The sequence below is a fragment of the Spermophilus citellus genome (genome assembly GCF_964194105.1).
Source record: "Spermophilus citellus genome assembly, chromosome: 13".
Classification (NCBI taxonomy): Eukaryota; Metazoa; Chordata; class Mammalia; order Rodentia; family Sciuridae; genus Spermophilus; species Spermophilus citellus.
The window spans coordinates 76571907-76592504 of record NC_138193.1 but is presented as its reverse complement, the minus strand read 5'-3'; the positions used below and the strand labels follow the sequence as shown (position 1 = coordinate 76592504).

General features: G+C 39.8%; 1 protein-coding gene across 1 annotated transcript in view; it reads right to left on the bottom strand.

Annotated features, from left to right (window-relative positions):
- LHCGR (luteinizing hormone/choriogonadotropin receptor) overlaps nucleotides 1-20598 on the bottom strand; it is a gene marked incomplete at both ends in the record, with an annotated part of 62719 nt that overhangs the window by 26223 nt on the left and 15898 nt on the right. Inside the window, 6 exons of the mRNA XM_081264227.1 lie at nucleotides 652-720; nucleotides 10446-10523; nucleotides 10612-10686; nucleotides 12651-12725; nucleotides 15846-15920; nucleotides 18183-18254. Of these exons, the coding sequence (XP_081120353.1) occupies nucleotides 652-720; nucleotides 10446-10523; nucleotides 10612-10686; nucleotides 12651-12725; nucleotides 15846-15920; nucleotides 18183-18254 (444 nt within the window). The remainder of the gene's footprint in view (nucleotides 1-651; nucleotides 721-10445; nucleotides 10524-10611; nucleotides 10687-12650; nucleotides 12726-15845; nucleotides 15921-18182; nucleotides 18255-20598) is intronic.

Here is a 20598-nt window from a genome sequence, read left to right as displayed (position 1 = left end):
GGTTTTTGGCACCTCATCCTGTACTTGTGATGGGTCTCATGTCCCCATGGGATTGGGAATGTGCCACTCTTCTAAAAGAGGAACCACAGGGGAAAAAAAGAGAGGTTGAGAAGAAGGGGACAATGAGTAGGGTCATTCCCCCTGGGTTAGAGACTGTTAGGCTAGGGATTAGGATGGGGTGAGTTCCCTCACCTGGGAACAGGGGCTTCCTCCCTCAGAGTAGGAGGGAGATAGCCTTTCTGGGTGGGGCTTTTGAGACTAATTAGGCTGGTAAATGGTGTCACCCGATTTCTCTGCAGTGAGGCCTGGGGAAGAATTTCTTTCTGAAATCATGCAGCCTCTAACACACCATCAACCTGAGTGAGGGGGATAGAGGGGGAAGCTGTGCTATGGAGGAGGCATCAAGTAAGGTGCTGAATATTTCAGCAAACTGTCAACTTCAATGTATTGAGGCTGCATCTGTCTTTGAAATCAGGGTGCTCTGGGGTTTCCAGCCAGCCGGTTGCCTAGTAACATGCGTAAAACACTGAGGACTAGCCACTTGAAAGTTTATTTTTGCCCTGAGTTAGTTGCTGAAGATTGAATATGATCTGGTAGCCAGAGTGATATTTCATTTTTATTCATGAGTTAGGGAAATAAGCACATACTTACAGTGAAATTAGCGTCGTTCCATTGAATGCATGACTTTGTACTTCTTCAAATCCATTTCCATATAGTTTGCTGAAGGAGGGAGGAGAGACGATTTAGAAATGGGAAAGAACTGATAGAAACCCAGTTTGGAAGCACACATTCTTCCTCCTGTGACATTTATTACTGAGATAATCACTGGCATTCACAATATCTAGCTCGATTCCTCCAACATTTTAGATTCTAAGGGCATGCAGGGAAGAAGCTGTTCTTTTTGTTCTGGTTTCCCTCTACTTCCTCCATCCCCACCATCACTAATTTATTAAGTGTTTATTAAGTGCCAGATACTTGACCAGCCATTGTATGCCTATTTTATGATTTAATTCTCATCATCATTTCCTTTATCCTGAAAAGAGAGCCAAGCATCAGTGTTGCCGTGCAGCTTGCTTATTGTGAAAGGAAAGCGGTGGTGGAGCTGTGATCTGAGGCCAGAGACTCATCCTTTGGTTTTGTGGCTGTGTGATCTCTGGGCTGCTGAAAGCCAAGGGCAGAGCAAAGCTCCAGCACTGATCCACCTGTTCTTTTTCTTGGGTGAGTAGGTGGTTTTGTGGATGCCAGAGTTGATTCCAAAGCCAAGAAGATGTAAACATCTGTAAAGAGGTCTGTAAGAACCATTAGTGGACAGTGAAATCAATTTAGTTGAGTGCCATCAGCATTTTAAAAAGTGAAATAGAATAGAACAAATGGAAAATATTATTGTGTATTACGAGTAGTTAGGCTAGGAATGTTTATGAAATGTTGTTTCAGAATTTTTATGGCATACACATATAAACACACTTAACACATGTGCACACACATCTACCCAGACTAAGACATAAGAGAATCCTTAGAACACAGACATTGACAAATGTTAGAACCAGAAAGGAGCCTGGATGGGCTCAAGGAGCAACAACACTCTCTCATTTTATAAAGAAGGAAATAGGCTCAGAGAGGGAAAATGACTTCCACCATCGGCAGGAATGGGACCAGAATACACTTTGTCTGGGGCCACTTCCAACATATCAGTTTTGTATTAGACATCATTGTTTTTTCCTCCCACCCCTAAATACTGAAGGTTCACTTGCTGTCTTCCTGCAAGGCTGAGTTCAATGTCATGTTCTCAATGTGGCCTTCTTTGGCTGCTCTATTTAAAATGCCTATCTCCCATCCCCAGAATTCTTTATCTCCCTTCCCCAACTTATTTTTCTTCCATCTCTTTTCATGATCTGACCCATGATGCTATTTTACTTATTCTTCCCCACCAGAGCATAAATTTCATGAAAAAAGGATTTTAAATTGCTTTTCACCTAGCATAACTTCCATATTCATAACAGATGATTGGCATCTGCAGTATTACAGTAAGTATATGTTAAATGAATTGGATGAACAAATGGGCTTATGTAAGAAGAATCTCTTACTGTTGATCAAACCAAACAAATTGTAAAGCCATTATCTTACATGCAATATTTGTATGGGTTCTTTGTGAATGATGATGCAAGTCCTAGGTGAGAAACGACTGGAATGTAATACATGTTTGAGCATCCCATATCTAGCGAGGTCTAGCCTCTTCTCCAGGGTTGTTGGCAGCTGGATGACCATTTTAGGGACAGACTTGGGGAGTGACTTGAGAAATGGCTCAGATGCATGCTCTGCTCTACCCGCTCCTACTCTAGGTTGCTGTTGTCCATGGGGTTTCTCTAGTCTTTATTAAACAAAATGAACAGAGATTTTAACCTTGAGCTGTAGATGAATGTGTATAATGTATATGTATGTCATATGTATGTATATGTAGTGAATGTATATGTTTGATTTCTTCCCATCATATCACATCTGAGACAAATCAGCAAATAAATAGAGGTGGTACTCATATTGAGGTATGATATTCAAACGACAAAATTCAGAAAATATAGACATTACAAAATAATTCTGAAAGCCTCCTCATCAAATTGAGTTCAAAGAGAGCAAGGAAGCTTATTTATTTCTTAAAATCCCATTATATATTTAATGAAGAGGCTGAAAAAAGGGAGCTTGAAGCCTCCAAACATAAAGAAATTATAAAGAGATGGAGATGTTGATTATCCTGGTTTGATCTCTATACATTATATACCAATCACATATTGAAATATCACACTGTACCCCATAAATATATACAATTAATACATGTTAATTAAAAACAAATACCCACAAACCTGAGGCCTCACATGCTGCCTAGTACCTGGAAGGAGCTGTCCATGGTCTGGCTGAAGCGATAGCTATGCCCTTCCATGGCAGAGAGAGCACCGCCCCCTGCCCTGGTTTCTCCTGCTCTCACCTGCTCTCTTCTAGGATTTTCTGATTTTACAGCTTCACACACTATTTTCTTAACTATGATCTGCACTGGATTATGAGATGACATTTTCTGATAATTTTTCCTTACTTTTTATATTATAGAATTTGAGAGAATAGATACTAGGTATATACCTGTTGCTTTGGGAAATTGTACACAACCTTCTTGCCTTCTTAGTAGCTCAATCCTATGGGAGCTTTAAAAAAATTATACTTAGAATATTATTCTTTGTCAAACACCTGTCATTTGGGGTGGCTGAATTCCTTTATAGCAATCCCTCTTATTTATTCATTTATTTGGTACTGGGGATTAATCCCATGGGTGCTCTACCACTGAGCTACAGCCCCGGCCTATTTTAATTTTTAGTTTGAGACAAGGTCTTGTTAAATTTCCAAGGCTTGCCTTGAACTTGGCAACCCTCCTGCCTCAGCCTCTCAAGTTGCTGGAATTACAGATGTACACCATTGTGTGTAGCAGCAATCTTTTTTAGATGAGAGATTCATACCTGTCTTTTCAATGAACTTCTTTGAAAAAATTGATTTTTTAGAATCTAGGCCAGTATTTGTCAAAGCATTCTCCTCCATCCACTGAATCAGAGTCACTTGGACTTATTTGTCAAAGATGCAGACTCAGGCCTATTGACCAGGGCTACTACAGACCCACTGAGTCAGGGTCTATTAGTGGTATTCAGGAATATGCACTTTTGTGACAAGTGCTCCCACTGAGTGGCAGCCATACCAGTTTGGGAACCCTCACCATAAAATACACCATGATAAGATGAGGTTCTCATTATTTCTAGGGTGCAAATCAGAATGTCTTTTGCCCCATATTAAGTCTAGAGTCATTGCTTTCTCTACTTTTAAGTGATGGAGCTACATTTCTAGTGGATCAGGAAAAAGTAATCCTTCCTTTGTTTTGGGGAAAGCAAAGCTTCTTGCAGTTGTCTCAGTGACCATTGCCCTTCACTTTTGCATGCTGCCTTGATCCTAAGTTTTGCTACATTAGGTTATCTTTTTTTTTTTTTTTTTGTGGATTCATAATGCCATTGCTTTAAGTGAGGCCTCATGGTTAAGTCTGCAAGCATTGAGCTCAACTGCCTGGGCTTCAGTCCCAGTTCTGCTACTTACAAACTGAGCTAACTTTTGGCAATTTACTTACCTTTCTGTGTCTCAGTTTCTTAATCTGAAAGTAGGAATGATAATAATAGTATCAACTCCATAAAGCTGTCTTGAAGGTTACAGGGGCAAACATATGTTGAGCACTTAGAAATAGGTTCTGGGACACAGTAAATGCTTAATGTGCTGATCTTATTATGACTGTATTTTGCAGTAGTCTCCAGCCCTCTACCAGAACATAGGGAAAGGGTCTACCTTTCCATACTCTGGGAAGGATTTGTATGAACTTCAAGCAACCTGTTTAATTGAACTGTTCTTTTCTTCCTTTGGGGTAGGTGCCCTTCTATTCTTGGGCAGAGCAGTCTAGGTCAGTGGCTGGGACTGCCAAAATGTCTTCCTTTTCTGAGTGCCCTCAAGATACTTTGGTCTGAGCCAGAATCATGGATGTTTTTGCATTTAGATAATTTTCATGTCTTTTTCTTTCTTTCTTTTTTATAGCCCAGGTCTTGCTTGTCCCAATTTTCCAAAGACTGTGGCTCACTGTTTCCTTTTCAGCTGCTTCTCATCTCTGTTCTTCCCAGTGGCACACAATGGCATGTGCTGCCTCGTTTTGATGAGAAGAGTGGCTTCCCCTCTCTGGATGAATTACATATGTGAGTGGGAGCCCTTGCACTATCGCGCCAGCACAATGCCTCCAGTGCTCTTTCAAAACATCTAGAGATCACTTCAGATAAATTTTTCCCAAGATCTCATGGTGTCAGAATGAAATGAGAAGGGTTCCCTTTGCCTGGAGAATTCTGTCAGGGGCATAGAAATGGAGGTTTCCCCCTTGCTCCTCTATCATAATAGCAGCCCCTTGCTTGCGAGCATTGTCTAGGTTCTCTCTTCAAATGTCAGTAATTGCGAATCAAGCAGAGAGAATGGCATCTTTTTTATTCAAAATAAGATTTGGGCTTTAGAAATTAATCACAGATGATATTCTGCTGCTGAATGCTGTCTTATTACAAACATTATTCCTGGGGTTCTAGAAGCACTTCTGGAAGTAGCATTTCTATATGCAGCTGTATTTCTTTTGTATCTTATAGTCACCTAGTTTTTGGATATTTCAAAGAAGGATTAATTTATATTTGCAGGTGTTTGAGGTCTCAAAAAGTGGCCCTTCTTCTGTTTGGATATCTGTAAGCCAATTTTAATCAAATAACTTTTTGTATCTCCTCATGTGGCATGTTACTGAAGTCCTTCTATATCTGAAGCATTCCCCAGGTATGAAGACAGTTCAATAATAGATATATTGGCAGTGATTGTGTGCTGTTACCCCATCACTGCTATGTGCTGCCATGACACTTGCTCTGAATGTATGTCAAGGTGCCCCCTTTTCTGTGAGTGTCACTGTCTCTGTAGCAAGGGATCCCTGTCCCTGATATGGAACAACTGCCTGTCTTTCAGCAGCGCTGAGTTTTCATGTTTCCCTTCACCTCAGCCAAGTTCATGCCAACTTATATGACTTTACCATATATAGTAATAAAGAAGGTGACAGGCATCAAAAAGAATGATGACAGTAATAAATTCTGATATATTGAATACATTATCTGAGAAATCCACATTCCACAGTGATATTTAGAAAGAGCAAGGGAGAGAGAGGAACAGAAACAACAACAACAAAGGAAGTCACTTTTTTGTAGACATGCTGGCTAATAAATATAGAGGAATACTAGAATGTAAAAATTTCCATTTTGTAACTCCCTTTGAAATAACTTGAGTGATCAAATTTGCTGAAAGATAGTTAGGCAACTGAACATCCCACCAGGTATCCCATCATGATTTACTTATAAATGACAAAGGGAAAAACATGTCTTTACAATAGAGGTCTAACTGTCAACATCTTAAGCAAGTGGCCAAGTAATGGAACAGTGTGACTTCTTGGTTTGATGCAGTGAGAGACATACCATTCCCTTTGCGGTGCTCTGATAGAAATATCTGGCCTAAATGTGGTCATGGCAATTCAGTCAGATGAATCGAGGCAGCCTGAGCTTCTCAGCATGTTCAGTGTCTTATAGAACAGAGGAAGGCAAAGGGACAGTTCTAGGTGTGGAAGAGGTATGGGAGATGAGGTTGAGAGGACTGAATGCCGGACATAACAGCAAAAATGTAATCCATAAACTTTGGATGCTAAATTTTGAAAAACCCATACAAGACATTTTCACTTAAATATGGGCTGGATGATATCATTAAATTCCCAGTAATTTTCTTAAGGATAAAGGTACTATGTGGAGGGGGAGATATATGCTGAAGTACTTAGGGATAAAATATCATTATCTCTATAATTTTCTCCTGGATGATTTGGCAAAAGGGAAATGTATATACTCCCATCTATAGATGGAGTGGCTGTGGCAAGCTGATAATAGTTGATGAATCTAGGTAAGGTTTAGGCATGTTAATCACATCATTTTTTCTATTTCTTGGTGGAAAGACAAATGGAAAGTCATGTGCCTTGTAAGTCATGTAATAGTTGATGACTCTAGGTAAGGTATATGTTAATCATATTGTTCTATTTGTTAGTGGAAAGACAAATGGAAAGTCATGTGTTAGTTAAAAAAATTATTTTTAGAGAGAGAGAGAAAACTTTTTTAATATTTATTTTTTAGTTTTCGGTGGACACAACATCTTTATTTTATTTTTATGTGGTGCTGAGGATCGAACCCAGCGCCGCGCGCATGCCAGGCAAGCGCGTTACCACTTGAGCCACCTCCCCAGCCCAAGTTAAAAAATTTTTACATAAAAAATATTCAAAAGTGTTTTCAGTATGATCTAAAACAACTAACCTGTTGTGGGTTACTGCATATTAGCCTTTAACTAGTTAATTATAATAATTGGATCTGCATAAGGATGCATTCATAATACCATTGAATAGACAGAGAGGGAGGCACATAGAGGTGGCCTGACTTGGCTAAGCATGCTTGATGGTAAGGCACAAAGCTGGGACTAAAATGAAGGCTTTTATTTGAACACCCAGCAGCCTCTCTACTATGGCTTGTCATGGGTGCAGCCAGGAATTTTGCTATGCTTTACCAGATACTCCTTCTCCAAAGGATCTCAGAAAAAAAATCGCCATGGCCTTCCCTTGTCTTATTGGATTTCAGATGTGAATAAAGGTTGCCTCTTTTTTGAGACTGGTATCACCAATCATCCAGAATATTTTAAAGGTGGTGCAGCTAAGTGCTGCTCATTTGCAGTGGGGTGGGGGTGGGGGTGGATTTCAAGGTGGCCTCTTGAGGAGATTTAATGAAAAGCCAAAGTGGCTATAAAGGGACATAAGAGTATAATGCATAGTTTTAGCATTAGCCCCACTGAGCTTCTCCTGCATCAAGTAAAGTGTTTTGTTTTCATTAAATGAGCTCACAGTTGGTAAAGATTTAGGTGGGGTGGGGGCAGGACAGGTTCCACTAGAAGCAAAATTTCAAATACTACTAATAATGAAAAGAGAAGGCTTGCTTTCATTATTTTCTAATTAAGGAGTTGAACTTTATAGCTGGGAAAATAAAGCTTTCCTCTTTAAGTATAATACCCTTTATCCAGCAGGGTGCTCCACATGATCCCTCACTCACAGAAGGGCCCATTCAGCTGAGAACAAGTGCCAAGCAAATGACTAATCACTCCCCTTCCAGATGAAGTGCCAAGACTAAGGAGGGGGATGGAAGCACAGTTCCTCACAGGCCCTCTGGGAGAGATGAATTTGAAGTCCTCATTAACTTCAGAGGTGGGGCAATTACACCCAACTGGCAGGTACTATTCCTCTTAAACTCATAACCAACACAAGTTAATGTCCCTGTAAAAAGAATACCATGCTGCTCTTATGCATACATACTGGAATGCGGTGTCTGAAAGGAAGCTTTGGTTTCTCTTCAGTTTGGTGGGGTGGCCCTGTCTTGGAGCTCATAGTTCCCTGTGGATTATCCCAGTGTGCCCCTCATGCCTCTGCCCTTTCATTCCACTCCACTCCCATTCCTGCACATTTACCTATTGGTTCTTGATTATTTAGGATAAAATTGATGAAAGTCTTGAATATTTTGATCTTTGCATAAAAGCTACTCTAGTACATGGTTTCTTCTTAGTTTTTTTCAGAGTTTCTTCCAAGCCTTGTCCCCTTTATCTTTGCATTCAAAACCCCTGCAATCCAGTGTCCCCTCTACCCTAGACATTTATCTGGAAACATCTTTTATTTCTTAAACAGGATGTTCACTCCCAGGTGTGAGCCTCACCCTGGCCATGCTCTTGCTCTTGCTGTTTCCTCACTCCCCCATCTCTATTTTGATACCACATAATGGTTAAGAACATGCCCTCTGGAGCCAGATTGCCTGGGTCCAAATCTTGGCCTTGGATAAATAATTAAGCCCTTCATGCCTTGGTTTCCTTGTATAAAAGTGGAGCTGAACCTTACCATATAAGGTTGCTGTGGAACTTAAATGAGTTTTAAAAGGTACTTAAAACAGTCCAGGCATTTAATAATGCTGTCTAAATATTAGCTGCTGTTAATAAATTTACCCATACAAATACTACTGAATCTGTGAGGTACAATTCAAGTCTCAGCTTCACCATGTAGCCTCCTTGGAGTTCTCCAACCCAAGAGGAATTCTCTGAGACCTTATTTCTGCATACCACACACTTGGAGGGGAATATCTACTGGCTTGTATTATTCCTTTGTTATTTCATGTCTCCTACCCTCATTGAGTTTATAAGCTTCTTAACATGAATATTGTCATGTCTTTTGTGTTCTCACTAAAGGCATTGTGAGACTCAAAAGTCATAAGCTATGTGGTGTCTCCTCACTCAGAGTTCATGCTATGAATACCCTGTGGAAACAGGGGATGTGGGAACATGATATATAGTTATAAATCTATTATGCAATGGTGGGTTGGAAACAATTTATACACAGCTGCCAGAGCCATAGTGTGTGAGGGAAGTGGCAGGAGCTGAAAGACTATAGAAAAGTATTTCTGGGATCTACAGAGTCTCCTTCCCAGTGTTCAAGAGTTGCTAGTAAAGAATTTAAGTTATTTTAAAATTAGTTTGGTTGCTGCTCTGTATCTTTTTGATTGCAGTCTGAGCTGGGGCTATGTTAGTCACAGCTTTGTAACATGGCAATTATATGTGTAAAATTATATCCACATAAAGTAAAAGTATTATACAAATGCAGTGTGCCATTGATACCAATTTTTAGGATCCATTGCTATAAAAGGGAGTTAAGACGATCTTTCCTCTTGCTTTCATATTTCTCGTTACTCCAGGGTCATTCCAATCCATATTTTCTACCCCCCACCCTGAGCTTATTTATTGCTTCATCACAATCCCACCATGGGCTGTAACTAAGGTGGAAAGAGTGAGAGGGATGTGCATGTGGGGAGCAGAAATGAATATATGTCACTGGGCTTTGGATAAATGAGACATGGTGCTTAGGATGCTGCTTCTGAGTGGTGGGCAAGGGAGAGTATACATGTGAAGAGGGATGGCAGTGTTCTAAGTGAAGGAAGTCACTCTGGTGCATTGTAAAGGGTATGGGCACCGAGTACAGTGCCCTTCAAATTACGATTGCATGTAAATTTCTTGGGATCCTGTGAAAATGCAGATTTTAAATCAATGGGTCTGCACAGATCTTAGAGTCTGAATTTCTAACCAGCTCTCAGATGATGCTGAAGATGTCAGTTCATGGATGATACTTTAAATGACAGGTCCTTAGGAAACATCATGAAAAGGGCAGGGCTTGTGAGCCTAGTAACCTAAGAGTGACTGTCAAATGAAATGTCATAATTTTGAAGTATCATGGAATGGAGGAAATGGGCATTGATGGTGTTACTTCAAACATAAATTGAGAGAGATCCAAGGGGTAAGTGAAAAATCAGAGGGAGAGAACAAAGTCCATTGATGAACTACTCTACCTACTTGGAGAGTGTCCTTCCAAACTTTGCTCAGTTGAAACCTTGAAATTCCTGTGTTTCTTTAACCATGTGCTTTCTTTAGCCATAACCCTCTAGGCTGTGTTTTCCAAGCCTCAAAGCATTCCACTGATTCACTGAACAATTTTATCACTTGGAAATTTAGTACTGAGAATCTTTAGGACCTATTTGATTGATTTTAAACTGAATTGAGTGATTAGTTGTCCTGTGAATATGTAACCTAACAGTGATCTCATATCACTCCCCCAACCCTTGGCATTTTAGGTTGAGAAGGATGTCACCAGTTGGTGAAGAAGGTGTTAAAACATGAGAAAGAGCTCACCTCAAGCCAGAAGTAAGAATAGCAGGAGGCTGTGTGGCAGAATGAGTTTCTGGGAGTTTACTCACAGTGTTATGGATTCGTTATTCATCCCTTGAAAAGCATTTCCTGGTATGGTGGTTATGTACAAGTTATCACAAATTTCCCTTGAGGAAATAAATGAGAAATATTTACTTTCCAAATTTTAGCTGCAAATAGGAAACTGTTATGCATAGCAATCAGCTGGGTACTTACAGAATGAAATTAAATTCGGAGGAGAAGATCTTCGTAACATCTGGAAGCATTCGAATGCCTGTGTTACAGATGCTCCTATGATTCAGGGCAGGATGGTGATGTGGGCAGAGAGTGGGTAAAAGTGATTGTCATTAAGGCATAAAGACAAAAAGGTGTAGAAAGGCATTTTGCAAATGCTATTTTCACTTTAAATAAAAACATTGAATTTGGCTATATCAGTATCACTTCTAGCTGACGAAGACCGTAAAAATTCAAAGGCCCCTACTGCTCTGGAGAAGTTGTTCTAATCACTCCTATTTAGAGATCTAGGAGTTGGAATTAAGCTTTCAGGTCTTTTCCATTTGTATTTCCAACCTGTCTTTTCACGTTAGATCAATTGTATTTTCCTATTGTATTACATTCTGTTTCCTTCTGGTAATTAGCTTATTCTATGCTCTTGATAGTTATAGAAAGCATCCCTCTCTTTTGGAGCAGGTTTTAACTCAAACACTTCAGGAAGATTCATCTCATGTGAGAAATTCATCTTCCTTATTATTAAAAACCTTCCTTTATTTATCTACCTCACAGTTCAGGAAGTTCTTTCTTGTACCTCATTGAAACCATTGTACATTCTTGTGGTGTCTGGAGCTACTCAAGGATCCTCTTCTTTTCCTCCAGTCTTTTATTTAACCTCCAAAGAAGAGAGAGGCTTAAGTGACAGGTAAAATTGAACTTTTTATTATCAGAATGGACTCCTTTAGAGGCATCCAGACAGTTGGATTTCCCCCAACTAAGTTTTAAATTCACCAGACCTGGACAACTGATAGGAACTGTCTGGAATCCTGGTGACAATGGAACAAAGCCAGGTTTCCCTTCTGGCTGTGGGTCTCCTCTTTACTCATAACTGTCTTGAATGGATGAATGAGAATCCATGCCCTGTCTGTGGCTGGAGACAGCAGCTTGAGCTTAGTTTGGGCAAGAGGGTTTGGGTTGGGGGAACATCATATTTTTGGGTGAAAATACTATTTAATAGATAATGACTCTTGGAAAATAAGGGGCAGTAGTGGTCAAATTTGGTTCTTTGTTATTCTTATGTTTTTTCAAAGTGATTGATACTGCAGGATGCTCACATGACTCTAGGTCTCCTGAAGACTGGGAAAAGCAGAACACCAGGGTTTGGAATTGTCCAATGTTGGAGTTGCCAAAGAGCTGTGCCAGTTCCATCAGCACCTCCTGCAGGAGGCCTGGGAGCAAGATGATGATGTGGATCACCAGAGTGATGTTCCTTCCCTGCCCCTTTGTTTTTCTTTTTTAAGGTAGTGGTGGGAAGTGGACTGGGGTGTTTATGAAATTTAATTTTTTAAAAAGAAGAGAGAATTATCTAAACTAGGAGGACTTAAATTTTTCTGCGTGAGTAGGGAGGACTTGATAGGTGAGAAGCTCTGCTATTGATCAATTTATAGATTGTATCAATTTTCAGGAATTTTGGCAAGGACAATTGCTGTTTGGCTACAGTTGTACTCAATTTGTCATGCTAAACAGTAGTGTTGGTATGATTTAATGGGAAAAAACAAATGATTATTTAGTTTATTTCTCACAGTACATGAAGGCAGTACTTAAGAAGTTTTCACTTGACAAATGAATGAACAAATGAGATAAAGGTGATACACAATTCTCAACCAGCAACTATGGCTAAATCAGAATTGCCACTTTCACCTACTATCTGCTCACCTTAGAGATTCTGATGTACCCTTTTTGGAATATTGTGACCCCCCCCTCCCTTCCCAGGGTCAGCTCTGAAAGTCACAGCAAAGAGTGATGTTCTTCTCAGGTGTTTGGGACAGAAAAAATGCTGGGAACCACTTCCATGTAGAAGAACCCAGCATGGCAGCCAATAAGAAATGTCGATTACGTTTAAATCAGACAGCTAAAGAGGAGGAACATGCAAACAATGCCAAGTAGATGGTTTTAAAAAATATTTCTCAGCCTTTTAATTATTTTGGTTTTCATCAGATGCCCATCTTCCCCTTCCCAAATGGTTAAAAAGGAAAATTTCTCACAGGTATTTTAACCGCGGAAGATTTGTAAATGCACCAGGCTCAATGTGTACCAGGTTTTTGGTGTTCTGGATCAGTCTGTAAAGAGAGAGGGAAATAGGAAGCAGTTTAATTGATGGATATTGTTTGGAATGCATGAGGCTGTGGTCACCAGAGGTTGCTGCCTGAAAATGGAATCAACAAAATCAAGCAAATTCATGTGCTTGAGAGGAGCTCCCAAGACTTTGGAGATGGAAATGGTTTGCTGAGGTTATTTTGAGGGAGCTTGGCTCAAACCTTTTGAAGAGGCAGGTGTAGGTATCATAGCTGTACATCTCTACCTGCTCCTCCTGCTCCCCATCAAATACCTCTGACATCCAGAGCTCCTAGCCAAGTAGATCCTGTCCCATTGTGGAGCCTGGTTGGTGAGAGATTCTGCACTCAGGAACAAATTAGTTGCTCTCCTCTGCAGGCAAATTAGTCCTCTTCATATTGAACTGGCAACCACACTGAGCAATTATCCAGATGGGCACCCAGTCTATGCAACAGCACAGAGTAGAGACTAGGGGTTTGGATTTTTGGAAACTTAGGCATAGTGTATAGATAATTTGCTGTGTGATGATGCCCATCTTAACTTCCCTTAGCTAGTGTTTGCTTCTGCAAAATTGGAATAATAATATTATGTCTTCTTCCCATCTCATAGGTTGGTGGGTTTTGAGTAATAGAATAGGTCGAGATAATTTGAGACAGATAATTTGAGCTATGATACTATAATGGTGTTATTGCCTTCCTGCCCCCCCATTCCATCAATTACTGTGACCCTGTAAGAAGTAGCCACAATTGTTGAGTACTGCCTACTTTGGATTCAATAAAAAGCCTGTAAATATGTGCGGCTTTCTTGACCCAGGTGACAACAACCTAAGGACATGGTAATCACCTTTGCTATACAGAGAAATATAGTATATAGTTTAGGAATATGCACTGTGAGATCAGTTGGTTTTATTTGCGGGGGGAGGGAGGGTACTGGGGATTGAACTTGGGGGCACTTGACCACTGAGCCACATCCCTATCCATTTTTTAAAAAAATTTATTTAGAGACAGGGTCTCACTGAATTGCTTAATACCTTGCTTTTGCTGAGGCTGGCTTTTAACTTGCAATCCTCCTGCCTCAGCCTCTGGAGCTGCTGGGATTATAGGTGTGCTCCACCACACCCGGCTACCAGTTGGTTTTTTTTAATCCTGATTTTACCCATCATATGAACTTGGATGTTTTCTCATATAATAGTTTTTGAGGAAGACTAAAAGTGGGTGTCTAGTTCACAGCAAGGCCTTATCAGGTGTTAATAATGATTGTTAGAATTGAAATTAGGAAGTTGAATGATTTCTTTACAGTCACACAGCTGAAAAGTAGCAGAACTTGAGTGTGACCCCATTTTTCTGACTCCAAGTCTAGTGCTATGGTTTCCTATCACTGGCATATATTTGCAAATAAAAGATGGAAATAGGCATCTGATTCTTCAGTGTGAGTGATATTTTGTGGTAATTATTTTTTCAACAACCAATTCAAGTAATCATGGGCCATAGGGCTTTATATGGGTGAGATGGAAGAGGCTTTTTACCTCTTAAAGATCTCTTGGGGGTCTTACCTTAGACCATTTGTTCATATATTCATTCACTCAATGTACATTTACTTAATGACTACATGTTCCAAGAACTGTCCTAGAGACTGGGGATATAATTGTGAAAATGCAAAAAGAGTCTGCATTGAGCTGGCATTCTAGTGTCAGGGACTTCATTGGGAATCAATAAATATTCCCTTTAGTGTTCTTTATTTTTCTTTGTGTTGATAAATGTTGCTTTACATCACTGGAGGCTTTATTATCATTAGCTTCCCTGGTGGTTCTCAATATAGTATGTGCTTCAGCATTACCTGGGAAGTTTGTTAAAACTGCAGATCTCTAGGTCTGGGAGAGTACAACTATAATGGGCCCTATGCACAATTCGGCTTCAAAGCCAAGTCTAGACATTTTTGTTTGCACTAAAATACCCATTATTTTGGATTTTTCTGTAATCATCTCCTAGTGGATATTTGTATTTTATCTCCTTTGCATTCCAGTGGTGCTTGGATCAGAACTGGACACATGGTGGGTACTCACATACTTATTGGTTAATTATTCTTTTTAGATAATTATTCACTGGAGCATTTACAGGGAGACCTTGTGGTATAGTGGAAAATACATGAGCTTTGAAAAAGATAGGCTCAGAATTGAATCCCAGTCCTGCCATTGTCTAAAGTGTCACACTGGTCAAGTTGTGGCACTTTTCCCAGCTTCCATTCCTTTCTTTGGGCAAAAGGGATAATTATCCCACTCTGCAAGGTGGCTGTGAGGATTAGTGACACAACCTAGAGGAAATGCCAAACAGTAGAGTTCAAAAAATATCCCATGCTGCCACAATTCCCTTTCTTGTACTTTTGATACTCCTAAGCAGGGGAGACTGAGGGATCTTTGCATGGGTCAGAACCACATATGGCAGTGGTAAGAGGTCTGGTTTCAAAGTCATCTGACCTGGTTTCTAGTCCAGCTCTGGTACAACTTGCTGTGTGACATCAGGCGAGTTAGTTGACCTCTTTGGGTCACAGATGTGTCATGTGAAAACTCAATTGAGTTGGACTTCTCCCATCCTCTTTTTGGAATTAAGAGAAAATGATGAATTGGAAGGGGTTACATTAAAAAGTTAATTCCAAAACACCAACAAAATACAGCATGTCCAACACACAGGGGCTCAATATGGGGCTTTTCATGGTAGGTATTCAAGAAGCATTTTACTGACACAAAGAATATGCCAGAACAGCCCCCAACGAACCACTTCATGATCTCTAAGCTCCTTTCCAAAATTTTCAACTACCCCAAGTACTCCATACCCTCCCTTCCCTAAGGCAAGAGCTACTTGGCAGAACTTCACAATGTCAATTTTAATTTCCAACAGTGTGTTGTGATGTTTCAGGGTTTATACAGCTCCCAGAGAGAAGCAGTTGTCACTATGGCAACCTTCAGGCCACTGCAGTGAGAGAAATTAGTGCCTGCCCAGACCTAGTAATTGCTGAGTCTTTTCCTCTTGGATTCCTAGCAGTAGATGCTTGAATACAAATACCAAGTGGGCTCCAGCCAGCAAGGGTAATAGTGTACAGCAATAAACTATCTGTTAGCTGATGCTTACATTTCAGACAAATTGAGGAGGTTGTCAAAGGCATTAGCTTCTATCCTTTCCAGGGAATCACTCTGAGAGATTTCTCTAGGGGAGAAAAAAAAAAGTAAAAAAAGAAGCATGAAAGAAATGACTATGTCTACATAATAAAGAGGAGTGTGTGTGTGACCCAACAACTAGGTGCTGCATTGTGTCCCTCTGGAAAAGAACAGAATGTGCGAGTTCTGCTTACATCACGAAATACTAACATCTCCCTTTAGGAGCACCCATGGATGTCTACAACCCAGATGCAGTTGAAATGTAAGTTTCAGTAACTCCCATTTATATGACAGGCTTTTCTCTTGTTTATCTGTGACTTGGAATCACAGATTTGTTAGAAGTAGATAAGTCCTTTGAGAAAGATGCACAATTCTTGAGAAAATCTAACCAGACTCTCTTGTTTTGGAAATCGAGTCCCTGAGAGGACAGGCAAATAGTATTTTTGTGAAGTCTCAAGACTAAGATTAGGAACACTGGGGTCCCAATTCCATCACTGTATTGAAGCTTTAATTTGGTCTAAATTAGTTGCTTCATAACTTTTTTTGGGTTCTGGGGATTGAACCCAGGAGTGCTTAACCACTAAGCCATATCCCCAGCCCTTTTTATATATTTTATTTAGAGACAGGGTCTCACTGAGTTGCTTGGGGCCTCACAAAGTTTCTGAGGCTGGTATTAAACTCATAATCCTCCTGCCTCAGCCTCCTGGGCTACTGGGATGACAGGCATGCATCACCACAACCTGCTGTTTAATAACGCTTAATTCTTGATTTCCCAAAACACTCTCCTGAGGCTATTGTAATGGTTAACCTCTGCATGTGGCATCCATCATGGACAGTAATTATCCTTTTCCTTGACTGTTTTCTTATTCTTGAGCCAATAAAGGACATAAAACATTTTTATTTCCTTCTGAATCCCTGGTGGCTTTATATTGCCTGGTGCATAGTTAGAGAATGAATGAATAAATGAATGGACTAGTGAATAAACTGACTTTTTAAAAACACACAACATAAAGCAACCATCTTTGCTATCCCTAAGCATGTTAGTAATGTCAGTGTTATCCAAAATCCCAACATGAGCCACTATCTGCTGCCAGCTGAGATAAAAGTCTCAAATTCACAAATTGTACATTTGTGTATTTCTAAGGTTAATGCTTACTGAACGCTTCAGACTTGATGAGAGCTTTAGCCCATAGAAAGGCAGAGCCTAAGGCTGTTAATGTCTTTTCTGAACAACACAGTAATGGATTGCCTGGGCTGATTCATCTTATTCCTACCTAATGTTTGCTTATTTAACTGTGTGGCTGCTTTTCTGAGTAGGAGGTCTTAATGCATTGAAAGTTATCAAAACTCAACATTTAAACTTGAGTGCAGTCAGAAGAACATGGGTTAGGCTTTAGTCAACCGACATGTCTGTAATCAGCAGCAAATACACTATAAGATGCACAATTCTTGAGTATATTTTAATATTCTTAGTTTAATATTCTCATTGCTTCTTTTCAATATAGAATTTTAATAACTTAATAATGATAATACTAAACACCCTAAAGAGCAGCAGAGTTTCTCCAAGGAGCTAGGCTTAACAGTATAGCATCTTCTTTGGAGGTGTAAATCTGCCTGAAAGTCCAATGGATTGTTAATGTTACAGATGCCCTATAGGAACAAAATAACCATCCTTTGATTCAGGTTAGCATTAAGGAGGATGCTGGAAAGTTCTTTCTCCTGAGAAAATTTTATCTTTATGTATGGAGTCTTTGACTCTGGAAGCTGAAAAAACCCAGGGACAAATGATTGAACTTACATCTGACAGACATGAGATCATATTGCATTATCAGGCTGCTTTACACTTCTGATAAATGCCTTTCATCAATAAGTCTATAAATACTGTGTTTTTGTCATACACTTATTATATTTTAGATACAAAGATTATCTTCTGATGCACAATAAACTTCCAACACATTTTCTTCTGTGTGGGAGTTATCTAAAAATGTGACACAAGGGAATAGCTGTTCTAGTAGAAGAATTTTTATGATTGAAATATATCTTGTTTTTTACTTAAAAAGTGTATCATCACTTATCAAAATGCATTCAATTCTTTGAACCAAGGTTAATTATCTGGATTTTAATGACTCTTGAAAATCATACCTTTTCTTCAAAGGCCCCTAGATATTATTTGTATTATGAAGATAAAAATACTTGGGTGTCCTAAACACTATTTCTCTCCTAGAAAAATTATTCTTTTTCAGTTGTGTTTTTAGAAGAAAATTCATTATTTTGATTCTGAATGTCTTTTAATATGCAATATCTTACTTACATTTTTACGACCTCATTAAGTCCTCTGAAAGCTTGAGATGGAATGATTTTGACAGGGAGATAAGTGAGTGATCTAGAAAAGAAAAACGAAAAGTCAAGAGTTTAAGTTTTCAGACTGGGTTCCTTTTAAGTTTATAAATAAAGTGTGTGTGTGTGTGTGTGTGTGTGTGTGTGTGTGTGTGTGTGTGTGTTTGAGAGAGAGAGAGAGAGAGAGAGAGAGATATTACAGAGGTAACAACAACTAGATGCAGGTTGAGTATTCTAACATATCAATAAGGAGATATACCATGACTTATTCTTGGTCTTTATCAAAACATATGTAATTGGGTGGTTACGGTCATGAACATTGGGATTAGATGCATCTGGGATCAAATCTCCATTGTCTCACCTCCTGATTATGTGACCCTGAGCATGTTCTTTAAGCCCTCTGTTTCTTTTGTCATCAACAAAATTGGAATAGTAATTCCTATCACATAGGATTGTTGTAGTAATTAATCAAGATTACCTCTGTAAAGTCAAGGCTCGAACCAAGTAAATAGTTAATAAATGGCTTTAGAGTGGTCCTGTAGAACTGATTGGGAGGATGAAATAAGAAGCCTTTTTTTAGATACAGTGGAGAAATGAATGGTGAAAATACAATTGGGAACCATGCAGGTAGGAGAAGGGAAGATTCCCTAAATAATGGCCTCTTTCCACCTAACCTATCTTCCTCAGGCAGCCATTTCAATATAGTCCTAACCAGGCCACTCTGCTCCTATGGTTTTATTCACATGGGAATTTCACATCATTTGGGAGAATGTCTATGAGAGCACTAACATCTACAGGAACAACTTGAGTATTCATAAAATTGAGGTGAAAGCTGTACAAGACATAGGAGTTGAGAAAAGAGCTCCAGTTTGCAACAGGAAAACCAGTTCAGGATGATATGGGAAGGTTAAAGGATCTTGAGGTTAAGAGGTGCATAAGAAAGCTTCCGCAAATTAGAGATGAACAGTCAACCATTTATCAGGCATCTCCAGTGGTTCAAGATTCAGCTCAGGACTGGCAAAGAGGAAGCGAATGGATCAGGTCATTTCAAGTGGAAATCCAGTGACTATCAGGTATATGAGAACAGAGTAGGGAGATGCTGTCTCATTTTTTCTAGATGTCTACACAGCAGGGACTGTCTTAGCTTTCAAGAAGAAACAAGTCCTCTGTGATGAGCAAATATCAATCAGTGAGGCATTAGAAGGAACTTGCTACGTTGTAATTCTGTTACATATACCCACTTACAACTTTATTTTATTCATGCAACAATGGCGTGAAGGGGTATTTCCATTTTGATAGTAGAAGAAATTGGGTCAGAAAGAAATTAGGTACTGTGGACAAGGTAACAACCAAGCAGACTGACTCTGAATGCCTTTTCCAATGTGCAGTACTGGGCTAAATGAAGCAAGTGATTCCTAACCCATTGTCTCTTGGTGAGTAAGGTGGAAGGACAAGCACTCCATCCTTGCTTCTCTTGAAAGGAAGCACGTCACACTCTGTTTCTCTCTCAAAGCAGCTTACCAGCAGTTCCTCTCTTGAAGCTAATACAGAGGAGTTTTAGAGATTTCAGAAGAGTGCTTTCATTCAACAGTTTCTTAGAGATGAGACAACCTAGAGGAAATAATCCAAACCTGGTCCTCTGATTCTGTTCCTGATGACTGTCCCACCAAGCACATTATTCAAAACCCCAAATTATTTAACTGGGGATCTGAGAAGAACAGGGATAGTGGAGGGAGAAATCTTCTTGCCATGGCATGTTTGCGTCCTATATTTCTTCTGGAATCATGTCTGCTTGGCTTACTGATTAAAAACACAGTTTTATTGCTTTCTGCACTGCCAAGCCAATAAATTTCCAGAAGAGAAAGCTGTATTCTACTGTACCCCATGCAACATCAATAAAACTGACAGCCAAATTCTGATTCCAGAATCTTTATTGCTGGGGATAATGCAGTGCAGAACATATTTTGGAGAGTGTTTACATAAAAGCTTCAACCAAACCCTTCAGAGGTGTTTATTCATGTAAATGGAGCCCAGAAGCCGGCACCTCTCAACAGGCGGCCTGTTCCCCTAAATGGGAGCTTGCTGCTCCCAGAACAGTTTGGTTCAGATTCGCCAGGGGGTTGCCTGAGCTCTTCATTGATGTATGGATGAAGGAAGAGGAGCAAAGGTCGGACAGAAGTGAGAGAAGCTATAGATCATGCACTGGCTGTCCCCAGTGACTATTGAACAGCCCTGGTGCAAGATGAAATTTTGTAGAGTTGATGTCCACGCTGCAGAGTGGGAAAGGCAGCTATAATGAGAGTGAAAATAAGAGTCCCTATCTAAAAAGGGACACCGATCAAACAACTGACATCTTGGAGTATGTGGCTGGGTGCAGAAAGAGGCTTGGG